General features: G+C 45.7%; 1 protein-coding gene across 2 annotated transcripts; it reads left to right on the forward strand.

Annotated features, from left to right (window-relative positions):
• The first annotated feature begins 7906 nt into the window (after positions 1-7906).
• On the forward strand, positions 7907-14476 carry LOC129589974 (uncharacterized). 2 transcript variants are annotated; one of them, XM_055484916.1, is made up of 5 exons: positions 7907-7986; positions 9173-10098; positions 11320-11431; positions 11636-12361; positions 14295-14476. In XM_055484916.1, the coding sequence occupies exons 2-5, from the start codon at positions 9183-9185 to the stop codon at positions 14416-14418; spliced, it is 1878 nt and encodes a 625-aa protein (XP_055340891.1). In that variant the 5' UTR covers positions 7907-7986; positions 9173-9182; the 3' UTR covers positions 14419-14476. The 2 variants fall into 2 exon arrangements, with proteins under 2 accessions (XP_055340891.1, XP_055340892.1); XM_055484917.1 differs by lacking the exon at positions 14295-14476 and adding an exon at positions 12861-12978.
• Positions 14477-21121: the final 6645 nt, after the last annotated feature.

Below are 21121 nucleotides of genomic sequence, written 5' to 3' on the forward strand. Positions count from 1 at the left end.
ACCCCTGGATCGGTTTTTTACACTTTAAATTTTTAATAGCAATGATATTGAGATTTCCAATGTGTGATAAGCTTTCACACTGTTTCCGCATCGAATAGCGTTTCCAGAAATTTTTTTGAATGAACGGTACTCAGTAAATTTCACCTGAAATTTTTGACTTTAAAACTTCGTAATTAGTTTACTGTGAGCAAATAAACTTTTTGCTAACGCTATAGTGTAGTCAAATCATTTTCCTGATATATCGTTAAGTGTGTTTGATGTAAAATCGTGCTATGACCGTGTTATATGAGTTACCGCAAAGGGACCGAACCACTGGAAACCTCGCGTTAATTGTCCGCGGCCAAACATCTTGTTTAAAATGTCGATAAGTGAAATGTTTCAACAGTTTGTCTTTAACCGAATTGTCCCTGCGTCCAAAGTTCTCAGTTCTCACGGCGAAAAGCCGCGCATCTGATTTGAGTGCGGCGAAATATCGCACTCCCAGTTGTCCGGGTACGCTATGATCAGTATGGTTAAGAAATCGGGTGCAATGTCAGACAAAAATCTAAGCAATCCCGCCCGGCCATGGTGACTGACCAAGGCCGGCTTAACACTTCGTTGATTGGGTAGCAGATTTGAGCAAGAGGCTGACTTTCGTGATGGAAGTTTCAAGTCACCAGAAGCATCCTGCTGGTCAGTAAGATCTTCTAACCAGTTATGCTTTTTGTTTTAACGAGGTCTGACCAATCATACTGACCTTTAAGACAAGAGAAATACACTAGCACCTGCGTCAGAACTACTGGCGATGAAAGATGTTCTGCTTGGCTACCGATCACTTCGGCCGTTTTCATTTCGGCCGAGCTCATTTCGGCCGAAATGAAAACGAAGTTTTTTCGGCCGCCACTCACTTCGGCCGCCATTCACTGCGGCCGTCATTCAATTCGGCCGCAATTCACTTCGGCCACAATACATTTCGGCGGAAATAAGGTTTACCAAAACTTCTAATCTGCACAGAGAACTAGTAAATAGCTACGTAAGTTCTTACGCGAAAAATTTTGATCTGTTTCTTTTTGTATTTCATTTTTGCACGCTCAATTTGTTTGAGCAGTTTTTGAAGTGTTATTCTCACCGTCATGTCTCCCTTTCACGATTGTTCTGATTAACACCTCTTGTTGACCGTCATAAGGCCGATGACGCCACGCCACGAAGTCTACCGTCACGGAAGAGTACTGAAAACCTAACAGTACGAGACTAGAAAAGATAACAAATGAAAAAGTCTTTGTCCTAAAGCACCTAAGGATAACCTAAAAATACCTATGAAAGCATAAGAAAACCATAAGAAAACATAAGACAATTTAACAAATTTAAAAAAGCCTAAGTAAACCTAAGAAACCTAAAACACATAAGAAATCAAAGAAAACCAAAGAAACCTGAAAAGTCTAAAATACCTTAAGATATAAAAAGATACTATAAGACACCCCAGGAAACCTAAGAACCTAAGAAACCTAAAAACCCTACGAAACCCAAGAAACCTAAGAAACTTAAGAAAAACCCTAAGAAACCTAAGAAAAAACTTGAGAAAACTAAGAAACCTAAGAAACCTAAGAAAGCCAAGAAAACCTAAAAAACCTGATAAAAATTAAAATGGCCGAAATGTCCAGTTGCCGAAATGAGTGTTGGTCGAAATGAGTGCTGGCCGAAGTGAGACGCTGCCGAAATGAACGTTGACCGAAATGCATCTGTGCGGCCGAAATGTAACGCTGCCGAAGTGATCGGACGCGGTTCTGTTTAGTGCTTACCTGCTAATTGATCGCAGGCTCCGCACCTACTGTATTTGCCCCTCGCGTCTGTGCTGAGCTTTAATTCAACCTTTAAGGGAAGTGGCGATGGTGATTTTCACCGTTCTCAGTTCTGAATCCGGCTGCACTGGGTGTGTTGTAAACTGCAGTACTAGCAAAAAGTCAAAAACTAGACTTTTTTTCACCCATACAGCCCATAATTTGCTCTAAAATTATTTTGTTGAAATTAGCTAGTGGTTTAAAAAGGCCGCTTATGGTGTGAGTAACCGTGCTAGTCCACGAAATGTTTTAAAGCGGCGGCTGACTGCAGAGGAGTTGTCTGCATGGTTGTGACTGTAGCAGTATCGTAACGACAGATTTTTTGCTTTGCCATGGTAAAGTGTTTGCTTTGACAGGGTGTGCGCTTTGTGGCAGCTTTTGCTGAGCAGTCCCCGCTTGGCCCAGCACATTATCATCGTATTGGACAGCTGTGCCGGAATTCATTCTGACAACAATAACTGTTTCCGTGCGGCATCGCTCTTGCGCCGCACCCTCAACACAACGACCGAAAGTCTCACCGTGCTGGGTGAATTCCTTCCACACAACTTCTTATTTCTAGAGCACATGTTGCTAACCATGAAGACTGCATTGCCCTATATCGTTTTCAAAAGCCATATTATTACGGGTCTCCAACATTTGAACCGTCAGAAACCACCGTCCTTGATACACGCTGTAGCTACTACTATAACACTGTATAAGGCGTATGGCAAGATCGTTCTTCTACATAACTGCAAAGCGGACCATCTTTTTGGCGAAATAATGTGGTACGTGCTCAAATACGCTTTCTTCGGTCATGACAACGATCATCCCCTCCCAGCACATGAGCAGGCATTCATGAGGGATTTCGCGGATAAATCCCACGAACTGCCCATCGACCAACTGCGCATCACCATTCCGCGGCTCCTGCTGCGCTGCGACGACCACAAAATGCTCATGGCCAGCCGCGTCATGCGCGCCCTGCACGACAACTTTCCGCCAGTCACGGAAGACATGCTAGTAAAGGTTACGGCTGTGTATGCCCGTTGGGTGCGCACCCTCAATTACCCCGATGACTGGCAGCCCATTCGCAATTATCTCGTACTGTGAGTGTATGTTGTAAATTGTAGCTATAACTTTTATTTGGTTTCTCTTAGGTTATATGCTAGCGAGTGTTGACTGTCGCATGCAGGTTTGATCTTGTCTCTAAGTGCGGATCTAATGTTGATTAGGCTTATTTAGGCACATACAGAATTACAGACACCGTTAAATTATCGAATGTGTGCCCCCATCCCGAATTAAGGGCACCTTCCCTCCCGTAACGAGTGAACCGCCCTTCCGATTTAAAAAATAAAGCCAGTCCCCGAAATTGTCACATAGGGGACAGTAGATGTCAAGCGCTGCAAACTAATGCGTGGAGTTAGACCGCCAGTTGCTTTGTGATTGATTCATATTTTCGATTTTATCGTACCGTGGATACTTCGTGGATATCGTACCGTGAAGTATTGATAACTGCCAGCGCCTGCGAAATATTTAACCAAAGACCAATAGCACACATAACATGCCCGCACCTTTCCCATTCATACTTCATGGACTTATCTTTCCATGAATTCTAAAATTCGTGAACCGTTGGCATTTGGCAGTTTGGCTGCGAGGCACTGTTCCAAAATAATCAGCGCTGTCCAATCATTTCGCGGCTAGTCTTACCTGTTGTTCTGTTGCCTACTTCCGTAGACAACAGTGCCACAAAAACTCTCACCACACTCACTACCACACAACAGGAATACCAACACAGTAACTTTCGCCTAGGTACACACTAGTGCTTTCCCTAAACGAAGGTCACTCACAACACAAACACCAACAGGACCACAATGATGTTACTCACTTTAATCTTATTGATGTTCACTCAAATCAAGTCACATCGTAACTCAACTCTCTCACAATTGGCCAACTGGCCGTTGCTAGCCGACGACGAAGCGCAGCTTCCGATCGGAGACTACCGAAAAAAACAGGATATACTACGTCATCGCTAGTACAACAGGGAACACTCGTACTTTCGCATAATAACTCGTACAACATAGTACCAATTAATATGTCAATACCGTGCACAGGTAGTTCACCGTAGTTGTCATCTAATAACAATTATTGTGCACAGGTTCAGCCCATTCGAGCTCGACGGCCGACCACAAATGTGGATCAAGGTCGACTTGCGATTGGTGGATATCAGGACACTAAGCAGAATGGCCGTCTACGGAATCGACGCAGCATTTCGAGAATAGAAGATCTGAATAATCGCAAGCTCTCGCTTCTTGACGGGATAGACATCACGGCCCATCGCTGGCCTTAGTGCTGGATGAAGCAAACTCATTTGGGTGTTTTGAGAACAGTCAATTCATTAGCACAGGAAACAGCCATAGTTGGCTGTTTAGTATAACCGACAAATGCATTGCTTTAATATTATCTCAGCCGCTATGTTCATCTCTTAATGATCTGGATTTACAGTACCTGCTACAGTAAAACCCCTCGTTACATACACCCTTATACAACATTCACCACTTTATTACATACGTGCGGCTGGGAACCGAACTGTTCGGTGGATTATAATATAGGGGCGGTTCTCTATATAACATTCACCCCTCTATAAGTATAACATACACCTTTCGTGGAACCGCCTACAGTATTTAACATACAGTCAACCCCTGCGTTACATACAGCTGGCTGAATAAGCGCAGAAATTTTTCAAAGAAAGTTCCGGTTTCTTTTTCAGATCTGTCCAGTACCAGATCTGACAGTAAAAGCAGCAAAAAGGCGTTGAAAATTAATGGTTACCGGTTTATTCTGTAGAATAAACTGCCAGTAACACAGCAGCTTTTCGAAAAGGCATGCTCAACAAAAGCGCTGCAGAGCCATTTTTGGAGGATTAACATAAATTTGTAAGCAAAACATTAGCGGCACCGTGTTTAGTTGCTATTGACCAATATATGGCCAGCCCCCTGGGGGTGAGTCATTGACCACCCCCAGGGGCAGTGCCCCTGTGTAACATACACCTCTTTACAACATTCAGAGAGCTGGGAACGGAGGGTGTATGTAGTAGAGGGATTTTACTGTACCTTGACAGTGTTGTGTTACCGCCAAACTTGGATGCTATTGCTAAGGACATGGTAGTCGTTTTCTGCCGGGTAGTGAAAACACTACCACCGTCGACATAAGCCCTTCATCGCTTACGTATCTGTAAATGAATCTGTTGAGTTTCTACTTTCTACAGTAATTCTTGTGTGGTCTGGGTGTGACGCGTTATTCCTTCCCGTTTTTGGTTTGATGGTTTTCTGTTCGGTGAGCTTCTGTCTTCGTAGCTGCTTCAGTTGTCTGTTTAAAATCATAATGAAGCTGGTTGTGTGGGTTCGAAACCTGTTGTGTGGGCAAATAAACCCTGTATTTCAGTGCATTTGCCGATCATGGTACTGTCGCATACATTCGTCCACATAGACTTTTCAGCTTCCGAGTTTGAGATTATGAGTTTGTATAAGTAACGTTTATCGTCAGTAGACACCGTTGCGCATGTTCACCAGCTACAATCGGAATGTTGCTCTAGTGCGTTAGCCCTGGCAGAAAGGTTGATGACCTTCATGTAACATCAACCTTCCTGCCGGCTACAGCTGCGGATATAATCAGACGAGCCATTTACCGACGAATGAATAATAAATCGTGAAGGCTCCCGGACACCACCTTTCACCATGAACGGTCGCCTTGCGCCACGCTTCACCACCCCAAGGCTGCCGACACCAATATCTGATTAATTTTTTATTTCAAAGCCTACGCTATACAACACTGAAATATCATCGCTCCCCCACCACGGGAAATGCACACAAGGTTCATTGCTGGGTTCCAGAGACCACCATTTGCAAATTTCTCAGTTTAATGTTGTTATAGGCGAGAAATTAAAACTATATGACCGTATCCTTGAGGTCTGGCCCAGCTTGTTACGTGCCACTCGCCCGTTTCCGTTTCTGTTATTATGAGCAGATCCTTTTACAGAGTGTGTTCACTCAAGAACACATTAAGCAGCAGAACGAATGCGACTAATTAATTTGATCTGCACACCGAATAAATTTGGTATGCACACCACACCAGTGCATTTGCGGTGACCAAGCGGATGAGCATGGATATCATGGTTCAAGTTGCAAGTTCAGTGCCGGACGGAAACCGACCCACGAAAGCCTCAAAGCGGTAATAAAGCGCGCCTTTGCATCGGCCGGAATCGAAACCGAGCTGGAACCTCCCGGAATCTCCCGTACAGATGGCAAACGACCAGACGGAGTGACAATTACCCCGTGGGAAAGAGGAAAGGCGCTGGCCTGGGATGTAACCTGCCGCAGCACCATGGCATTGTCATACATCGCAGCCACATCCACTCGAGCCGGAACGGCAGCAGCGCTAGCCGAGCGGAGCAAGACCGAGAAATACCGCAACATCACCCAGGATTACTGGTTCAAGCCCCTGGCTTTTGAGACCTACGGAACATTCGGACCAGAAACCACCCAGCTACTGAACGTGCTAGGAAAGATGATCCAGCAGCAGTCAGGCGAACCGCGAGCACTAGAGTTTCTGCGTCAACGGATCAGCATCGAAATACATCGGGGAAACACAGCATCTATAATGGGAACAGCACCACCGGCGGCGAATTTAGACGAAATATTCTCTATCATTCGCCCGCCTGTGTTTGTAGATGTTGTGTAACTCGCTTGTGTTTGAGTTTCTCACGATTTACGTAAAAAGTGCGAAACTTTTGTTGCTACTGACGCGAATAAAAAGACATACAGGAAAAATTTGATCGCACTCGTTCGGCTGCTTTACCAGGGCGGTGGCTAAGAAATTCGCTTGACCTCAAAGGATGCTGTCACCCATTACGTTATCGTTTTGCCGCAAAAGAGCTTTCTCCCGGGATCATTTCCGTTAAGCAGATCGTATTTGCGAATGCTGAGGCAAAGGCGTCAGCTAATTACTTATAACAGTATATGCTGTACAGAAGTACAGTACATTCACAAATCACAAGTGCATAAGTTCTGTAGAATACAGTATTGCATTGAAGTTTTAAAACAGCAGGCTCTCGTTGGGTTTCTTCAAATGCCCCCGGATGATTAATTTCCCTCATCCGTGTAAGATGGGTGGCTACGGGACCTACTCTGAAGCATTTCTTCGGAAATACTTCGGAGGCTGTCGTGGCAGCTGTCCCGTAGTTATCAGGGACACACTTGCTGCCTCGTATATCGATCGCACCTCACAAGTCAATGAATGCCGGGGCCGCAGCTGAACACTGTATCCAGATACAACGGGGGAATGCGATTTGCGTAAGGGTACATTCCCGATCAGGATAGCATTGAGGAAGTGTTTCTGTTATCAGTGTTTCTAGTGCTAAGTTTGTACTTGTGACATGATACTTATTAAAGGTGCAAGGTATTCACAAGTCAGTTCACTGAATGTGCATGTATACAGTATCAGTATGTACCCTGTAATCTCTCAAACTTACAATAGGTAGAGCACACTCAGCGCAGAACTGTTACTTATAACTGTGCAACCATAAAGTGGTGTCCTGAGACTAACGGTATTCTGTTATAATCTGTGGTGTCTCAAAAATGGTGGTCCGAGACAAAACGTGGTGTAAAAGTGGTGTCGGGAGCTTAAAGGGTGATAAAATTGTAAAAGGCTTCTATTCTATTTCTCCATAATAAATTGAATAAGCAGCCACACCGGATTTGTATTGTATAAGCGATATAGTGTCACGAAGAGCGTCATCGAACATGATTCCCATCCTCATGAAAGCTGGCGTAGCCCATCATGAACCTGTTGCATACTGACCGGAAATCACAAATTTTTTTTATTATAAATTCAGTCCTAAATCATTTTATGATGAATTCATTTACGAAAACTAACTACTGTTAGTACTGTAAACATCTACCAAAGCCAGGTGGATTCGAATAAATCAAATGGCCTCGGCGTTCTGTACAACGGAATTTGTGTCGCACCGGCCACCGCCTTACCTACACCGTACGTATTAGATATCAGTGCCCAAGCGGTGGAATTTCCACGTACCCTTCAAATTTTAGACTACTGCATATTTATCGGTGTGAAAATATTCTCAAAATGATATAAGTTTGCTGGGATTGTTATCACTTTCAATCAGCTGCAAGTTACAGTAAGTTAAAGTGTTAAACTATTAAAGTACGTAGAAAATGCTCGCGAACGCAGAGAACCTTCGTAAAACTTTCAGCTTTCCAGAGAAACACGGAAAATTTTTAAACTTTCTCCCTGACTTTATTCTACAGGCAAGAAACGAAGAGTAAACAACGGAGAATAACAGTCATTTGAAACTTTTTTACGCAAACCGTTACGTACCCTCCTGTTTTACAGTTTACAGTTTGAGCGCTGCCTAAAGCTCCATGACTTTTTAAAAATATTCTGCGGTCGTTTTATTTGTTATTTGGCTTCTGTCTGAATCGTTCGAATGTTTTAGGAAATTTTTTTCTTTAACTTCATTAAATTTTAGGAATCGCCGTACTACTGATTATTTAGTACTAAACCATATAATATTTCTCTAATATTCAATTATTCCTACTTCCTAGATCATATTTCATAAATAACAGAACCGAATACCAATACTGTACATGAACGGGTAATTCAGAATCTGACGAAAAGACTAAAATTAAATTGCTAAAATTTGATAATTAGTCATTTGTTTTTACCTTCTTATGGTTTGGTTTTGATTATTCGACTACCGATATCCTGTTCAGAAACTGTATAGAAATTCACAAATTAAGAGTTAAAACGAATTAAGTTTCCTCAAGTGTTAAAGTGAATTAAGTTTTAAATTTAGTGCACGTTTCCATTTAGCCAAGCTGAATGGGTGAATCTCTTAATTAAATACGACAACGAACTGGCCCGGCTCAAAATTAAATTGTCGCTTATATTATATCATATAAATATTATATCATATTTAAAAGGTCGCTAAGATAATGCACCAGTTTATTCTGTTATCTCTTGACTAAAGCAAATTTTGGTTCTCTGGTGCTCTAAGTGCTTTACATCCCAATTCCCAAGTGATCCCAGTATACAGTACAGCAGCACAAGTTGTCCTACCTGAATTTATGATTTTATCACGCGTAAAGCTGCAGCAAGTGCGTAATGAGCGCTATGTTAGCAACTGCACTACAATATTCGTAGTGACGAATATATTGAGGCTAAAATATATTTTTACGGTTTTTTATTTTGATAATCATATATTTTACCAATCACCTCCAGGCTCGAATATTTACTTATTTTCATATCAGTATTTGGCGTCCACCAGCCATTTGTCCCCATTAATTACGCATTTTTGCTTTAAGGCATATCGGTATGGAGTGCGCGCCCCTGGTGCTGCCGCAGTTTCAGCCGCTCTTGGCGGACGCCAACCAGATGAATTACCAGAATACTGTGGCTGTCCACAATGATGATGACAGCTGGTGGCTGGGATATATTCAAGACATGGACGGCGACCAGGCCTTCATCCACTTTGACGCCAAAAAGGTCGCTGACCGCTGGGTGCACCAGGAACGCGTCTGGCCGCTACTATCTCGCAATGACTACAGATGGCAACCGTATTCGGCCTATATGCGAGTCCATGCGGCACTTCGTGACGAAGATGACGGACCGTTTCGGTATCGACCAGTCAGGATAATAAACAAACTCCTGGGATGTGAGATATGTGAAATGTACTACATCCAAACCGATACTGCCGCCACCAACGGTCAGCCAGACAACGCTCCCTGCGAAGTGGTTCAGAACTGCCAGATTATCAAACAGCTGCCGCCGGCTGGTTTCCCTGTAATTCAAGAATCCAGTAGCGGTCTGCTTTCCACCAAGTACTTCGCGCCGTTTTCCCGAGCCCAAACGATTTTCAATGACACCTCTGATAAATTTCGCATCATCATGCATTTTCGCCAAGCATTTCAAAGTCGTTTGAGATTTTCTGGCGTGTCAAAATGCTGTGACGCTCACGCCTCCGGTCAGTTTCGAATTGGCCAGCAGTTTCGCCAAGCACTGGAAAGTAATTCATACAACCACTTCTCGGACGGCTTTCGCTTTCACCTGCCAATCGAACAAGCTGGATGTGCATTTCTTCTGATGCATCTCGCTATGGACGCGGAGATGGCACAGCTTGTTACTGCAACATTGACAGAAGTGCTGGAAACACATCTGTTCAGTCGAGGGCTTTTCCCATCAATTAGAACCCGAAATCTACACGTGATGGAACTTGGTCTGCATACTATAGGTATTGTACCCGTCAGTATTCAAGGAACTTTGCAGTGTACCGCAATTTGGAGCGGGCAAACATTCACAGCTGGTAACGACAAACAACGATTTTCAGTGTTGTTGTATTTCGAGTTGTGTAATAGACAACGTGACCGCGCTCAATTTCCTTGTCTTAGACAGTAGCACTAGATATTTGGCAACATAATAAGCACTTAATTCTTAGAAGGCTGCTGAACAAAATGACCTCCATGGTTTGCTAAGGCGAGTAGGTCTATTCAGTACTTAATTGCATGCTATCAGTTTTATTTGAAAGAACAACGGTTTGAAAACGTTTGATTTTTTCTGACTTATTTTTAAAAATGGGTGGTTTTGAAGGACATCTTGCAGACTAAAATTCGAACATTTTCATTTCTATGCTAAACTGTAGGCACAGACACTCAACTAAGTACAGTACCTTATGATGCATATAACGTTACTATTTCGGATAGAGAAATTATTTGTGCATTTTCTGTTTCTGTGAACAAGTGCGGCATTCTACGGACCGTGTCTTACCCACTAACTGGTAAGACCAAGAATCTATATTAAACTTAACCATTTAAGTAACTGTGCAATAAATTTAAGTACTGGAGTACACCCCTCATACATCAATAAACCTTCTAAGCAACTGGAACTGCTATAATTCTAAAGTTACCTTTTCAAGTTTTACCGGAGCCAGTTCTGCCGGAACTGGCATCGGTGGGACGGGGTAAAAAAATTTTCCTAATAAATAAAATGCATGGGACACAGTTTCTGAATATGTTGAATCTGATGCCGTTTAGCCGTTTGCAGTTTTTCTCATTATTATTCAGTATGTTTTTTTCCGATCTCGATATCTCGGATTGTACTATATATCTGTTTTGTAGTAGTTGTAGTTGTTTGTAGTTGTACTATATATCTTTGTAGTTGTACTATATATCTTGTTCCTAACTTCCTTGATAGACTGCAACATATCATGCGCACTAGCATGGTCCTCTGTTTTCCTTCGTGCTGCGGTGTCCGCGTTTATAAAACTGGCGGCGCATGTGCACTAGCACTTTGCAGTTCCTGTACATAGCTGAAGCAGCTGTTTTCTCTATGGAATTTGAATACAACTCCTGAAAACAATGCGAAACAGATTTCTTAAAAGGCACATTCCAGGAATTGCAGCGACATTTTTTGTTGTTCTGGGAGTTGGCTGAGTGAGACTATTATCTTTTTTCAGATGCTGAAACCGATGTAGAATGCACGGGTGTTCATCTATGTCACCTGCCGCCGATTCTTCTGCGCGAAATATTTTCCCACATGGACTTGCATTCACAAATGCGAGCGAAACGGTAAATACAGAGCGCAGATAAGTACACTTCTCAGAATTCTGTCTGCAGTTCACGATGTAGCTTTAACAACCGAGTTGTCGATGCACGTGCAGCAAAAATCAATTGTAAAAGTACAAATTATAGCACGACAAAAAGTTTATGACTAGTATTGACTACCTTAGTCTACCTATGCTGGTGTTCTTATGGTGAGTTTTGCTTTGATAGGGTGTGCGCTTTGTGGCAGCAGCTGCTGAGCGGTCTTTGCCTGACCCAACACATCAGCATCTCACTGGAAAGCTGTACCGCAGTTCATTCTGACAATAACAACTGCTTCCGCGCGGCATCTCTTTTGAGCCGCACCATCAACTCCACAACCAATAGTCTGACCGTGTTGGGAGATTTCCTTCCACATAACTTATCCTTTCTGGCCAGCGTTTTGGGAGTCATGAAGATTAAATTGCCCTTAATTGTTTTCAAAGACCATCTTATTACGAACTTCGGATATTTGGGTCATTTAAACCCAATTTGTTTGAAGCACCCTATAACTAACGTTACGACATTATATAGAAACAAGTGCGGATCAATCCTCCTGCACAACTGGAAAGCCGATCATCTCTTTACTGAACTAATGCGCTACGTCTTTAAACAAGCTGTATACGGTCCGGGATCAAGATGTGCCATGCCATTACAGGAGCAGGCATTCATGCGGGATCTCACAAATAGATCGCTTGAATGGCCCATCGAGCAACTGCGAATCTCCATTCCGCGGCTGCTGCTGAGCTGCGGCGATGATCACATGGACATGGCCGGCCGCGTCATGCGCGCCCTGAGCGACAACACCCCTTCGGTCACGGCGGACATGCTAGGAAAGGTCACCGCTGTTTACGCCCGCTGGGTGCGCACTCTCGGCTATCCAAATGATTGGCAGGCCATTCGCAGCTACCTGTTACTGTGAGTTTGCTTAAGATGTTTAGTAGTGACTAGTACATTATTAAAACTGAACACACGACCTACTCGTAACCCGTGTGGTCGTTTCGTTCTGCCACAAGTGCGTTCAGCTGTCGCTAGCAGAAAAGACCCGTGTTCCGTACAACAACTAAATGCAGTGCTAGTACCTACGGAATTAAACCATAATTATTATCGAATGTGTGGCTTCCACCGTACTAAAAGCACCTCCGTCATGGTCTGTGTATTACTAGTCCGTATTGTTCTTCGAAATCCATAATCCAAGCGTGACTAGGTTGATACGCGGTGTAGTGGGAGGATTTCTTACGTAAATACACACTCTGCGCTACGTAAACTTTACGCAGCCGAGCGCAGACGCAAATCTCCGTATGACGTAAAATTGTTTTGAAAATTTCACGCCGGGCATCGAACTTTTCCCATGGCGGATTTACTGTGTGTGTATTATAACATGCGTCTTATCAGTAAATTATCACTCCACGTACAGGTAATGACGTAACTGAACCCCAAACTCTGATATACAGAGGGGTTGAGCGTGCAAGCATGAAGAAGAAAGGGGACAGAATACGAACGGATGTGTTCAAGAACCACTGATATACCTGTTGCGCGCTTACTCTGTTTTGATAGCTGTGGTGTAAAACAAATGATTTTTTCGTAAGTACTTGGAACGTTAGTAGCTGAAAGTAAACATGGATTAATGCGATGAAATTACGCTTTCGGTGTGTTCCAAGTTACATTGCTAATTGCTATAGATAATCACTGACACAGGGCCTCGGGTCCGCAGAGACAGTGCTGTTTTGTTGTCGATAGGAGTGTTTCATGTTTGTAAATACGATCATTGACGATCAACAATGAATACTGTACTGAACTGATGAATACTCCTTATTAATTATTCAGGTTAACCATTTACACAATCACTGTTACCGCTCAATGCAAATTCTAAACAGAAACAAAGATCAGAATGTTGGGAATCAAAGATAACAAATACCGGATCGGAAAGACCGGGGAGTACGACGCAATCAAATCGATCATGAGGCGCTGCGTCATTGCAGCAGAGTGTGCACTCTGCCAGTAAAGCAGTGTGTATTAAAAACCCGTACCACCGCTTAAATTTTGGTTACGCTGGGATATTAGTGACTTCCATGTACAATACGGACTAGTAATATACAGATTACAGACCATGCCTCCGTTGTGCTCGCCGCCATCCTGAGGCACCCCCCGAAATCACAATCTATGTAATATCTTGTACCCGTGGACTGTTTCCCCGAATTTTTCAAACCGTATTTCAAAATTGATACTCACCTATGGTCTCTCAAAATCGGTGCAAAACCATTGAAAGAAGCTGCATGCTAAAATTCTTGAATACCTCATTTCGCACCACATGGACGACAGGGTTTTTTTTCCCAGAAATTCCTAAAGTATAGCGACAGATCCCAGTTCTACAGAGCATGCGCAGATACACATATGGTAATGAGTTGTTGTAATTTGCTGAACAGGAAAAAGATATTAAACTGCTCATAAAATCACCGGTCTGGATACGAACGAATAAGCGCATGTTTGCGCATTGCACAGAATCTGCTTTTTGTAGTACTGTTATGAACTACCACATTAAAGAGGATATTTTTTTGCAGTTTCCCTTTTATTTGCTTTGTATAAGTAAGAAGATTAAAAATCCATGACATCGTTCCCGTTTAGGTAATTTAAAGGCAAAACACACATCTTCCTTCTCAACCGTGTCGCTAAATGTACCGAGAACAGAAACCGCATTTACTCGCTGGATTTCAATGCCGATTCTCTGGCGAAAAAACTCTGAAGAGCGAAAGTTGCTTGTGCAACCGCTAGTCTTTCTCTACACTAAAGTATTGTAGTAGTATTAAAATAGACTTTGTATTGTGGACCTTGTGGTGTAACTGTATTTCAGGTTCAGCCCCTTCACGTCCGACGGCCGACCAAAATCGTGGGCCACAGACGACCTGCGGCTGGTGGATGTCCGTAACCTGAGCAGACTTGCCATCTACGGAATCGATGCACTATTCCTGTTGTAATCAGTACTGCGGACAGCTGCGTATAGCGTTTGCTGACGTTTTGATCGTAGTCAGCCATATATCCGCGTTGGTTTCTCTGAAATCTGGTGATCCCACTTTCTTCTATGTAGTATGAAATTTAATGTGCAAATTATAGGACTTGTAGTGCAACGAATAACATACTGTCAGAAGACACAGAAGCAGAAGAAGAAAATGGGGGCAAATTCAGCCTTTATTGGAACAATAAAGCAACCACAAAACCAATAGAAAACCGATACGGGATCACTGTGGAAAAAGTAGTGATCATGAACGGCGTGCTGCAGCTGCGTAACAGCTGATGCCGTAAAGCATGGAATAGCTCGTAAGCGCTGGGGTACGCCCCCACGAGTGCAGCAGTGCGCTGATTGGTCAGCGTAGACAAAGTGTACGCTGCCTGTCGGCGTATAATAGCGGCACGAGTTGCGTGGCCACCTGCGTGCGGGCGACAGAGCAAGACACAAGAGGTGTTTACCGCCTCGAGCGGTCTCTGACATGTCTCTGGGCGGGAGTGGGAGCTCATTCGAGCACCTTCCCGACTCTGCCCCTGACCAACCCGGTAGGGCCGGATGCCACTTTGTCTCTCAACCCGATAGGGCCGCTGACTCCAGACCCGCGGTGCAGTGCACCGAACGGCCGAACTCTGGAGTGCACTCGGTGTTCTGGGGGTTCCAGTGTGGTTTGGAAAGGCTTCTTCGGTCGATGAAGTACAAAAATAAAGTTTATAAGGCTCATTAGGTAAACCTAAGAAAAGATCATAGCTAGAGATCCAAAGCCAATTCCTTTTGTTAATAAGGTCTAAAAAGGCAGTTATGGTTAAAAACCTAGACGCAAAATGGCTAACTCCAACTAGGTTTACCACAGGGCAGGTTCGGTCCACACGGGTCCTAGTCAACGGTCCGCTTTATCCGATAGGATTGGTCAGGTCTTGGGAATCCGTGGTGACGGTTCAAAGAGATGTCCACGGTATTTAGTGATGTAAATTCAGCGGTGCTGAATATGGAAGGCACTGTTGCTTTCGGAAGGACTGTTTGTCCCCTTCCTGGTTCAAGATATGGTGGACCGAACCTGTTTCTCTGGAAAGGAGTGGTGCTCCTGTTACCAAAATAATTTAATGGACCGATCCCGTTTGGGTGGTCTACTTGGGTCTCTAACTTTGACCGGTTTGGTCCTGCATGCCGGTTTGGTTATGGGCCTCGGTTTGGTGATGCGCCCCGGTCTGGTCATGCCTCCCGGTTTGGTCCTGCATGCCGGTTTGGTCATGAATTTCTGGAGTATAATGGTGCGCCTAAGTTCGGATGACCAAAAAAATTTAGTGGGCCAGTCCCACTACGGTCCATATTTGGTCTCTGACATGCCTTAGGCGTGACGTGGCTTCTGTTTGGCGGGCCAAAATGGCCGGCAAGCCAAAATGGACGACGGGACACAAACCGTTTGGTGGGCCAATGTTATAACGCACGTAGGGCTTATATTAAGGCGCGCCAATGTAAATTTTATTCGTGGCGGGCCAACGTTAAAGACTCGTTGAGTCCGGTCTATCTCAAGGGCCGTAGACCCCAAGTTAGCTGCCTTCATTTGCCACTGAGACCTAGGCTATAACAAAAATTAGTAGCTCTGATGAAAACATCCAAAAAATTAGGTTGTGGGCGCCGGTGGGCGTTTACCACAAAGGAGCTGGTCTGCTGAATAGAGATTCTTTGCTTTGCCCCTGGGCGGTTGGTGGTGAGGCCTCTGGCGGTGGATGCAAGGTGTGTCGGGTCCGCAAGTGTTTCTAACTTAGCCTCTAGGCGTTTCGGTCCTTCTGCCGATGTCCGCCGGGGCAATGCGATGTGCCCGTCCAAGGGTGTACCACAACGTCTATGTGGCTCCCATTAACTCACTGATTGCAGTTACCTGGTACGGCAACTCGACTCGTGAGCCGCTTATGGTCCGTTGGACACATAGCAGACCTGGTCCAACTTCTATGGGCCAGGACTTGTCCACGGCTTGCCGCAGTTTCAATACAGGCCGTCGCCGTCGTCTGGGCGCTGACTCTCCATGCCGGTGAACTGGGCCTTGCGCCAAGTTCGGTCCGGTGGACTCCGTCGGACGGTCTGGGATGGCCAAGCCAAATTCATGGTCCCAGCCGCTAAACCAGAGCCGATTTGGGGAATCCGGTGAAGATTCAGGGAATCCAGTGAGGTAGACGATACACGGCCGTATGCCACGTTTGTTGGGCGAGGGTAACAACTGATGGATTGTACCCATTATGGTGTTCAAACCGGTTCAGCGTTATGGTCCCACTTTTAGGTGACCAAGGCTACTTCTAGGCCAAATGTCGGCCCACTTCTAGGTCGACATGCAGGATTGGCCGTTGGCCGATTCCTGCCCTCCTCGTCCGGTTTGGTCGTCGCCATCGTCCCGCTCCTGTGTTGCAATGGGTTGATGACGCTCTGTTCCATGTCCGCCAGATCTTGTTCAGTTTGGTTTTCCTGCTGGCTGGAGGTGCTGGTCGGCTGGACTTCTTGGCCAGGGTGCTCGGCCGGAGCCTGGTCACGCGAAGACGACCCTGCTGAGGATCGCTAGGTACGTAACTTCGTTGGAAGTTTCCGCGCCGCCGTCCGATTAACGAACGCTTCCGCTCCATCCTGGAAATCCGTTGGCTGTCGATAGCGGTAGTCTTTAACGCGGTTCCTGTAGACGTTCAGGGCGCTTTGGACTTTGGCTCCCGCCTCGATTTCATGGATCTGGTTCCCAGGCAAGGCCACATGGGTTAGATATGCGGGAATGATCTTCCCTTGCCGGTTGGCAATTTTCCGTTCCCAGTGACACCGCAGGTGTCCCGATTTGGCGGCCAAGATGCGTAGCACCGTGCCGTTGAACGTATAAGCGTACGTTCCAATCGGGGCCGCTTGATAATTTTCAGGTTTGCACGGGAATCCCATAGCGGCCCTTGTGGCCGTGACCAGAAAGCCGGCGTTCGCGTCCGGTAGACGAACTGGGCCAGATACTTGATGTGATCAGGCTGGTTATCCTGAATGTGCAACTGGCACAAGTCATTCCAGTCCGGTCAGGGTGATTGGCTGTCCGAGCAAGTTCACGTCCGTAGCGCTCGATAGAGCGTTATCACGGACTGTCGGGTAGCCATCGCGATTCTCAATGCGGTCCCGCATACTGAAAGTATGGGGCCAGTCCTTCTGCTGGAACTCCAGTTCGAGTCCGGACCAAATGACAAAGCTCTGCAGGTCCTGGATGATGGCGTCAACCTAGGCCATCGATCCGTTGGATATGGGATGGCGCCCATAACGTAATCCGTCACTCTCCGATGGGGGAGTGGCCGGGTGTTGACGCCTTGGTTCTGGCCTTCTGGGCATATTCATATGGATCGAAGTTGGTCGCACTGGTGCTTGTGTCACGTCGGGCCGGTGAGTCCGATAACGGCGGTGCGGCCTCAGCGTCTATAGGTATGTGGACACTGATGTTATGGGCCACAGACCTGACACTTCGTTCTGGTCGTTTGTCGGACCGAGCGACAACCAGGCCTGGATTCTTCCTCCTTCCGCTTTTCGGGTGAGGTCCGCACTTGGTGCGGTTGCTCCTGAGGATGGCCGCGATTCTGGCGACCGGTCTGGTCCTGGTGATCGATGTCATAACGTAAGTCATCTGGCTGCCACGGTAGCGGTGCCGCTGGCGCATGCCGTTCGGTACGCACTGGCTCATACTGGCCCCTTAGGGCGTCCAACAGTCCACCTTCCATAAGCTGCTTGGCAGCTTAGTCGACCATGATCTTGTTGATATTTCCAATGATCTGTTCATGGGTCATTGGTGTAGACGCCTCAAACCCGTAGGGCTGAGAACGCGACGGTTGCTGCTGCTGGTGCGACTGCTGTCCATGAGTTTTCGGGACGACCGTTGGACCGCGCCCTGACTGATCAACGCCCGTGTTACGGGTCGATTTCCATTGTCCCGGTCACGCTGAATTTTCTGCTCGCGTGCAGCCTGGCTGAGAGGAGACAACTGGATTCCAGTGTCGCTCCATCCCCGCATTATAACTCCGGAACGCGCCATGTATAGATTGAAGATTTCGATCTGTTTGCTGTTTCCTCACTAGGGGAAACAGGTGGCGTCCGTCGCGACTAGTCATTTGTGCATAGGCGTCGAAGTTGTCTCTGACCACTTCTAGGTAGAAGCCGTACGCCCTCTCATTTTTATCACGGAAGCCAGGCCGCAGGTGGTATGCGCATGGGAACACCTCCCGTGGAGAGTTGTCCTGTCGGTTCGATTGGTCCATGATATTGTTATTGCAGTCTCGGCATCCTGGGTCATACTTCTGCTGTGGTGTAAGTCCCATTCTCTGTGGTAACAGAAATAAGACATGCAGAACTGAGGTGAAGTCCACTTCTAGGACATGTCCCTATAATATTCACGCCCTATGAATTTTACGTCCCTACAAATTTTTACATGTAACATGATATTTGTTAACCAAGCTTTACTTGCCTGGTGAATTATATCTGGATCACCCCCTAGACCCTATGCAACTTCTATGCCTAGGTCACTGATGGTAAGGCCGCCGCTTCTGCTGCTTTTTGGTGGAAGCCAGGGTGGCTGGATCGGTGGGACCAGGGCCGTATCGGTCTGGTGGAGTGCTCAGCTGTCTGTATCGTCGCTGGGCCTCAGGCTCGTCGACTGTTTGCTTGAGCCAACCTTCGCGCAACATCTTTCGGACGACATAACTGACGTGTTTGCCGATATAATACAACTCGTTTGGGCGAGCATGACCAGAAACGTATTCCAGTCCATCGATCAGCTGGGGGTGGTGCGCCAAGGCATATAGGTTGTACCGTCCAAGGAGTTGATTGGCCATCTCGCCTCGTGTCAGGCCCAAAGGGTGCTGCGTGGTGGTGAGCACGGCCAGGATGGCGTTCCGCCATTCCCAATAGCCTTGAGGGGCCTTGTCACGTTTTTCCGGTGGGTACGTGTAGAAGATGTTGCCGTTGGGCAAATGGGTCCTTAGGATGACTCACTAATTGTAGGCCATCATGATGTATTTCATCACCTTGGACTTGGTCAGCCATGGGCCTTGCTATCTTTGAATGAGTTTAAAGGCTAATCCCCCCGTAGCAAGGGTTGTGCCCGTTTCGGACAACGCCTTTAGGGCTGCCTTGACATACGCCCATCCCTTATCGGTGTTGGAAATCTTCGGCTTTTTGGAGGGATCTCCACCCGGCCATTTCCTGGCCACTGTTGATCTTGATGGCGAGACGTAGTCTGTGCGCGGTTTCTCCGGGCATGGATCTGGCAAGGTCCATTGTATCTCACCGTAGTCTGATTTTGGTGAGGACGTGTCTTTCACATTGTCCCGGTCGGGCTGTGGGACACTTTGGTTGGGTTGGGCGTCTTCTACGCCGCCTTGACCGTCCTGGCTGGCGCCTTCTGCGCCGCTCTGGTCCTTCTGATTGGCGCCTTCCGCGCCGCCCTGGTCCTCTATGCTTTGGTCACCGTTTGGTGGCCGGTTTTCGTCGCCTGAAGGTATTTCCAAATCATGGTCCGGTTGTTGATGGTCAGCTTACCAGGGCTCTGGTCATCATCCCCAGTGCAAATTTTATGACCTCCTGCCAACCGGAAAAGGGCCACGTGCAAAAGGGCCTGTTTACCGGCATAAAAATGGCAAAAGGCGGGGTTTCCAAAGCCCGCCAATTAAGAGGCCCCTGGGTTGGCTTGACGGAAGCCAACCGCGTGCCCTCCAGTTTCAGGCCGCCAGATTCCGCCTTTGTGTTATCTTACGGGCTTCTATGTGGCAACATAATAAGCGAACCACAGGCCTCCCCGTAAACTTCCAAAGGCCCAAAAGAAGGCTTCCGAGTTTTACTCGTACTGGTTCATCAGTACGAGATTTACTAGTACGAGGTGTATCAGTACGAGCTTCCGAGCTTTACTAATGCTGGGTAATCATTAAGCTGTACTCGTACTGGTATACTTCATTAGCTCTACGAATTATCAGTTCTACGAATTTAAACCCGGCACGCGAATTTAGCATTTCGAGGTTTCCTGCTATATTTTTACTTCCATTTGGTGACTGCCAACAAATTCCATTTCAACTTCACTTCAATGCTCGCGCTACAGGACATGCCCTACAAGTCTATAACTAACGACGTACGTCCGTTCATACAATTAAAATATGTATAAAAAATTTAAGAAGAATAGCGTGTCTTGTCCAGCACAATCACATCCGCATAGTCAGGATGAATTAAGGTAACGCGTTCTTGGAGTTCCATATCTTGAGCGGTGAGGAGGAAGTCGCTGCAGTTAAATTTGAACAAATTAGCTGCTGTTAACTAAAGCACAGACGTTAAATAATAAACATATAACAGCGCGCATCGCATGCTATAATTATTAACAATTTTTTAAAAAGCAGTGACCACAAGTACATATGTTCAGACAATTGTGAAAGTGATGCATACCAGTAGAACACAACGACAAGTAAAAATATGTCATGTTAGCGAAATTATTTTTCTCGACTGAATATTATTTTCATATATAATCCTACAAATAATATGCATGTTGTTGCTATTCTGCGATACAGTTTTATCTTTTTTTAAAATATCCAAAAACTTACGGAGTATGGTGCGAAAAAAAGCCTGACAATATTCGGCTCAATAAATTCGGGCCGCATTATGTAGCCGATGAAAAGTAACTGGATACAATCGCT

This window comes from Paramacrobiotus metropolitanus, unplaced genomic scaffold (genome assembly GCF_019649055.1).
Source record: "Paramacrobiotus metropolitanus isolate TYO unplaced genomic scaffold, Prichtersi_v1.0 Parri_scaffold0000038, whole genome shotgun sequence".
Classification (NCBI taxonomy): domain Eukaryota; kingdom Metazoa; phylum Tardigrada; class Eutardigrada; order Parachela; family Macrobiotidae; genus Paramacrobiotus; species Paramacrobiotus metropolitanus.

Coding starts and splice junctions, on each gene's coding strand:
- LOC129589974 (XM_055484916.1), top strand. CDS start 9,183: ATGGAGTGCGCGCCCCTGGTGCTGCCGCAGTTTCAGCCGCTCTTGGCG. Junction 10,099..11,319: donor ACTTGGTCTGCATACTATAG/GTATTGTACCCG, acceptor ATCTTTTTTCAG/ATGCTGAAACCGATGTAGAA. Junction 11,432..11,635: donor TCACAAATGCGAGCGAAACG/GTAAATACAGAG, acceptor TTGCTTTGATAG/GGTGTGCGCTTTGTGGCAGC.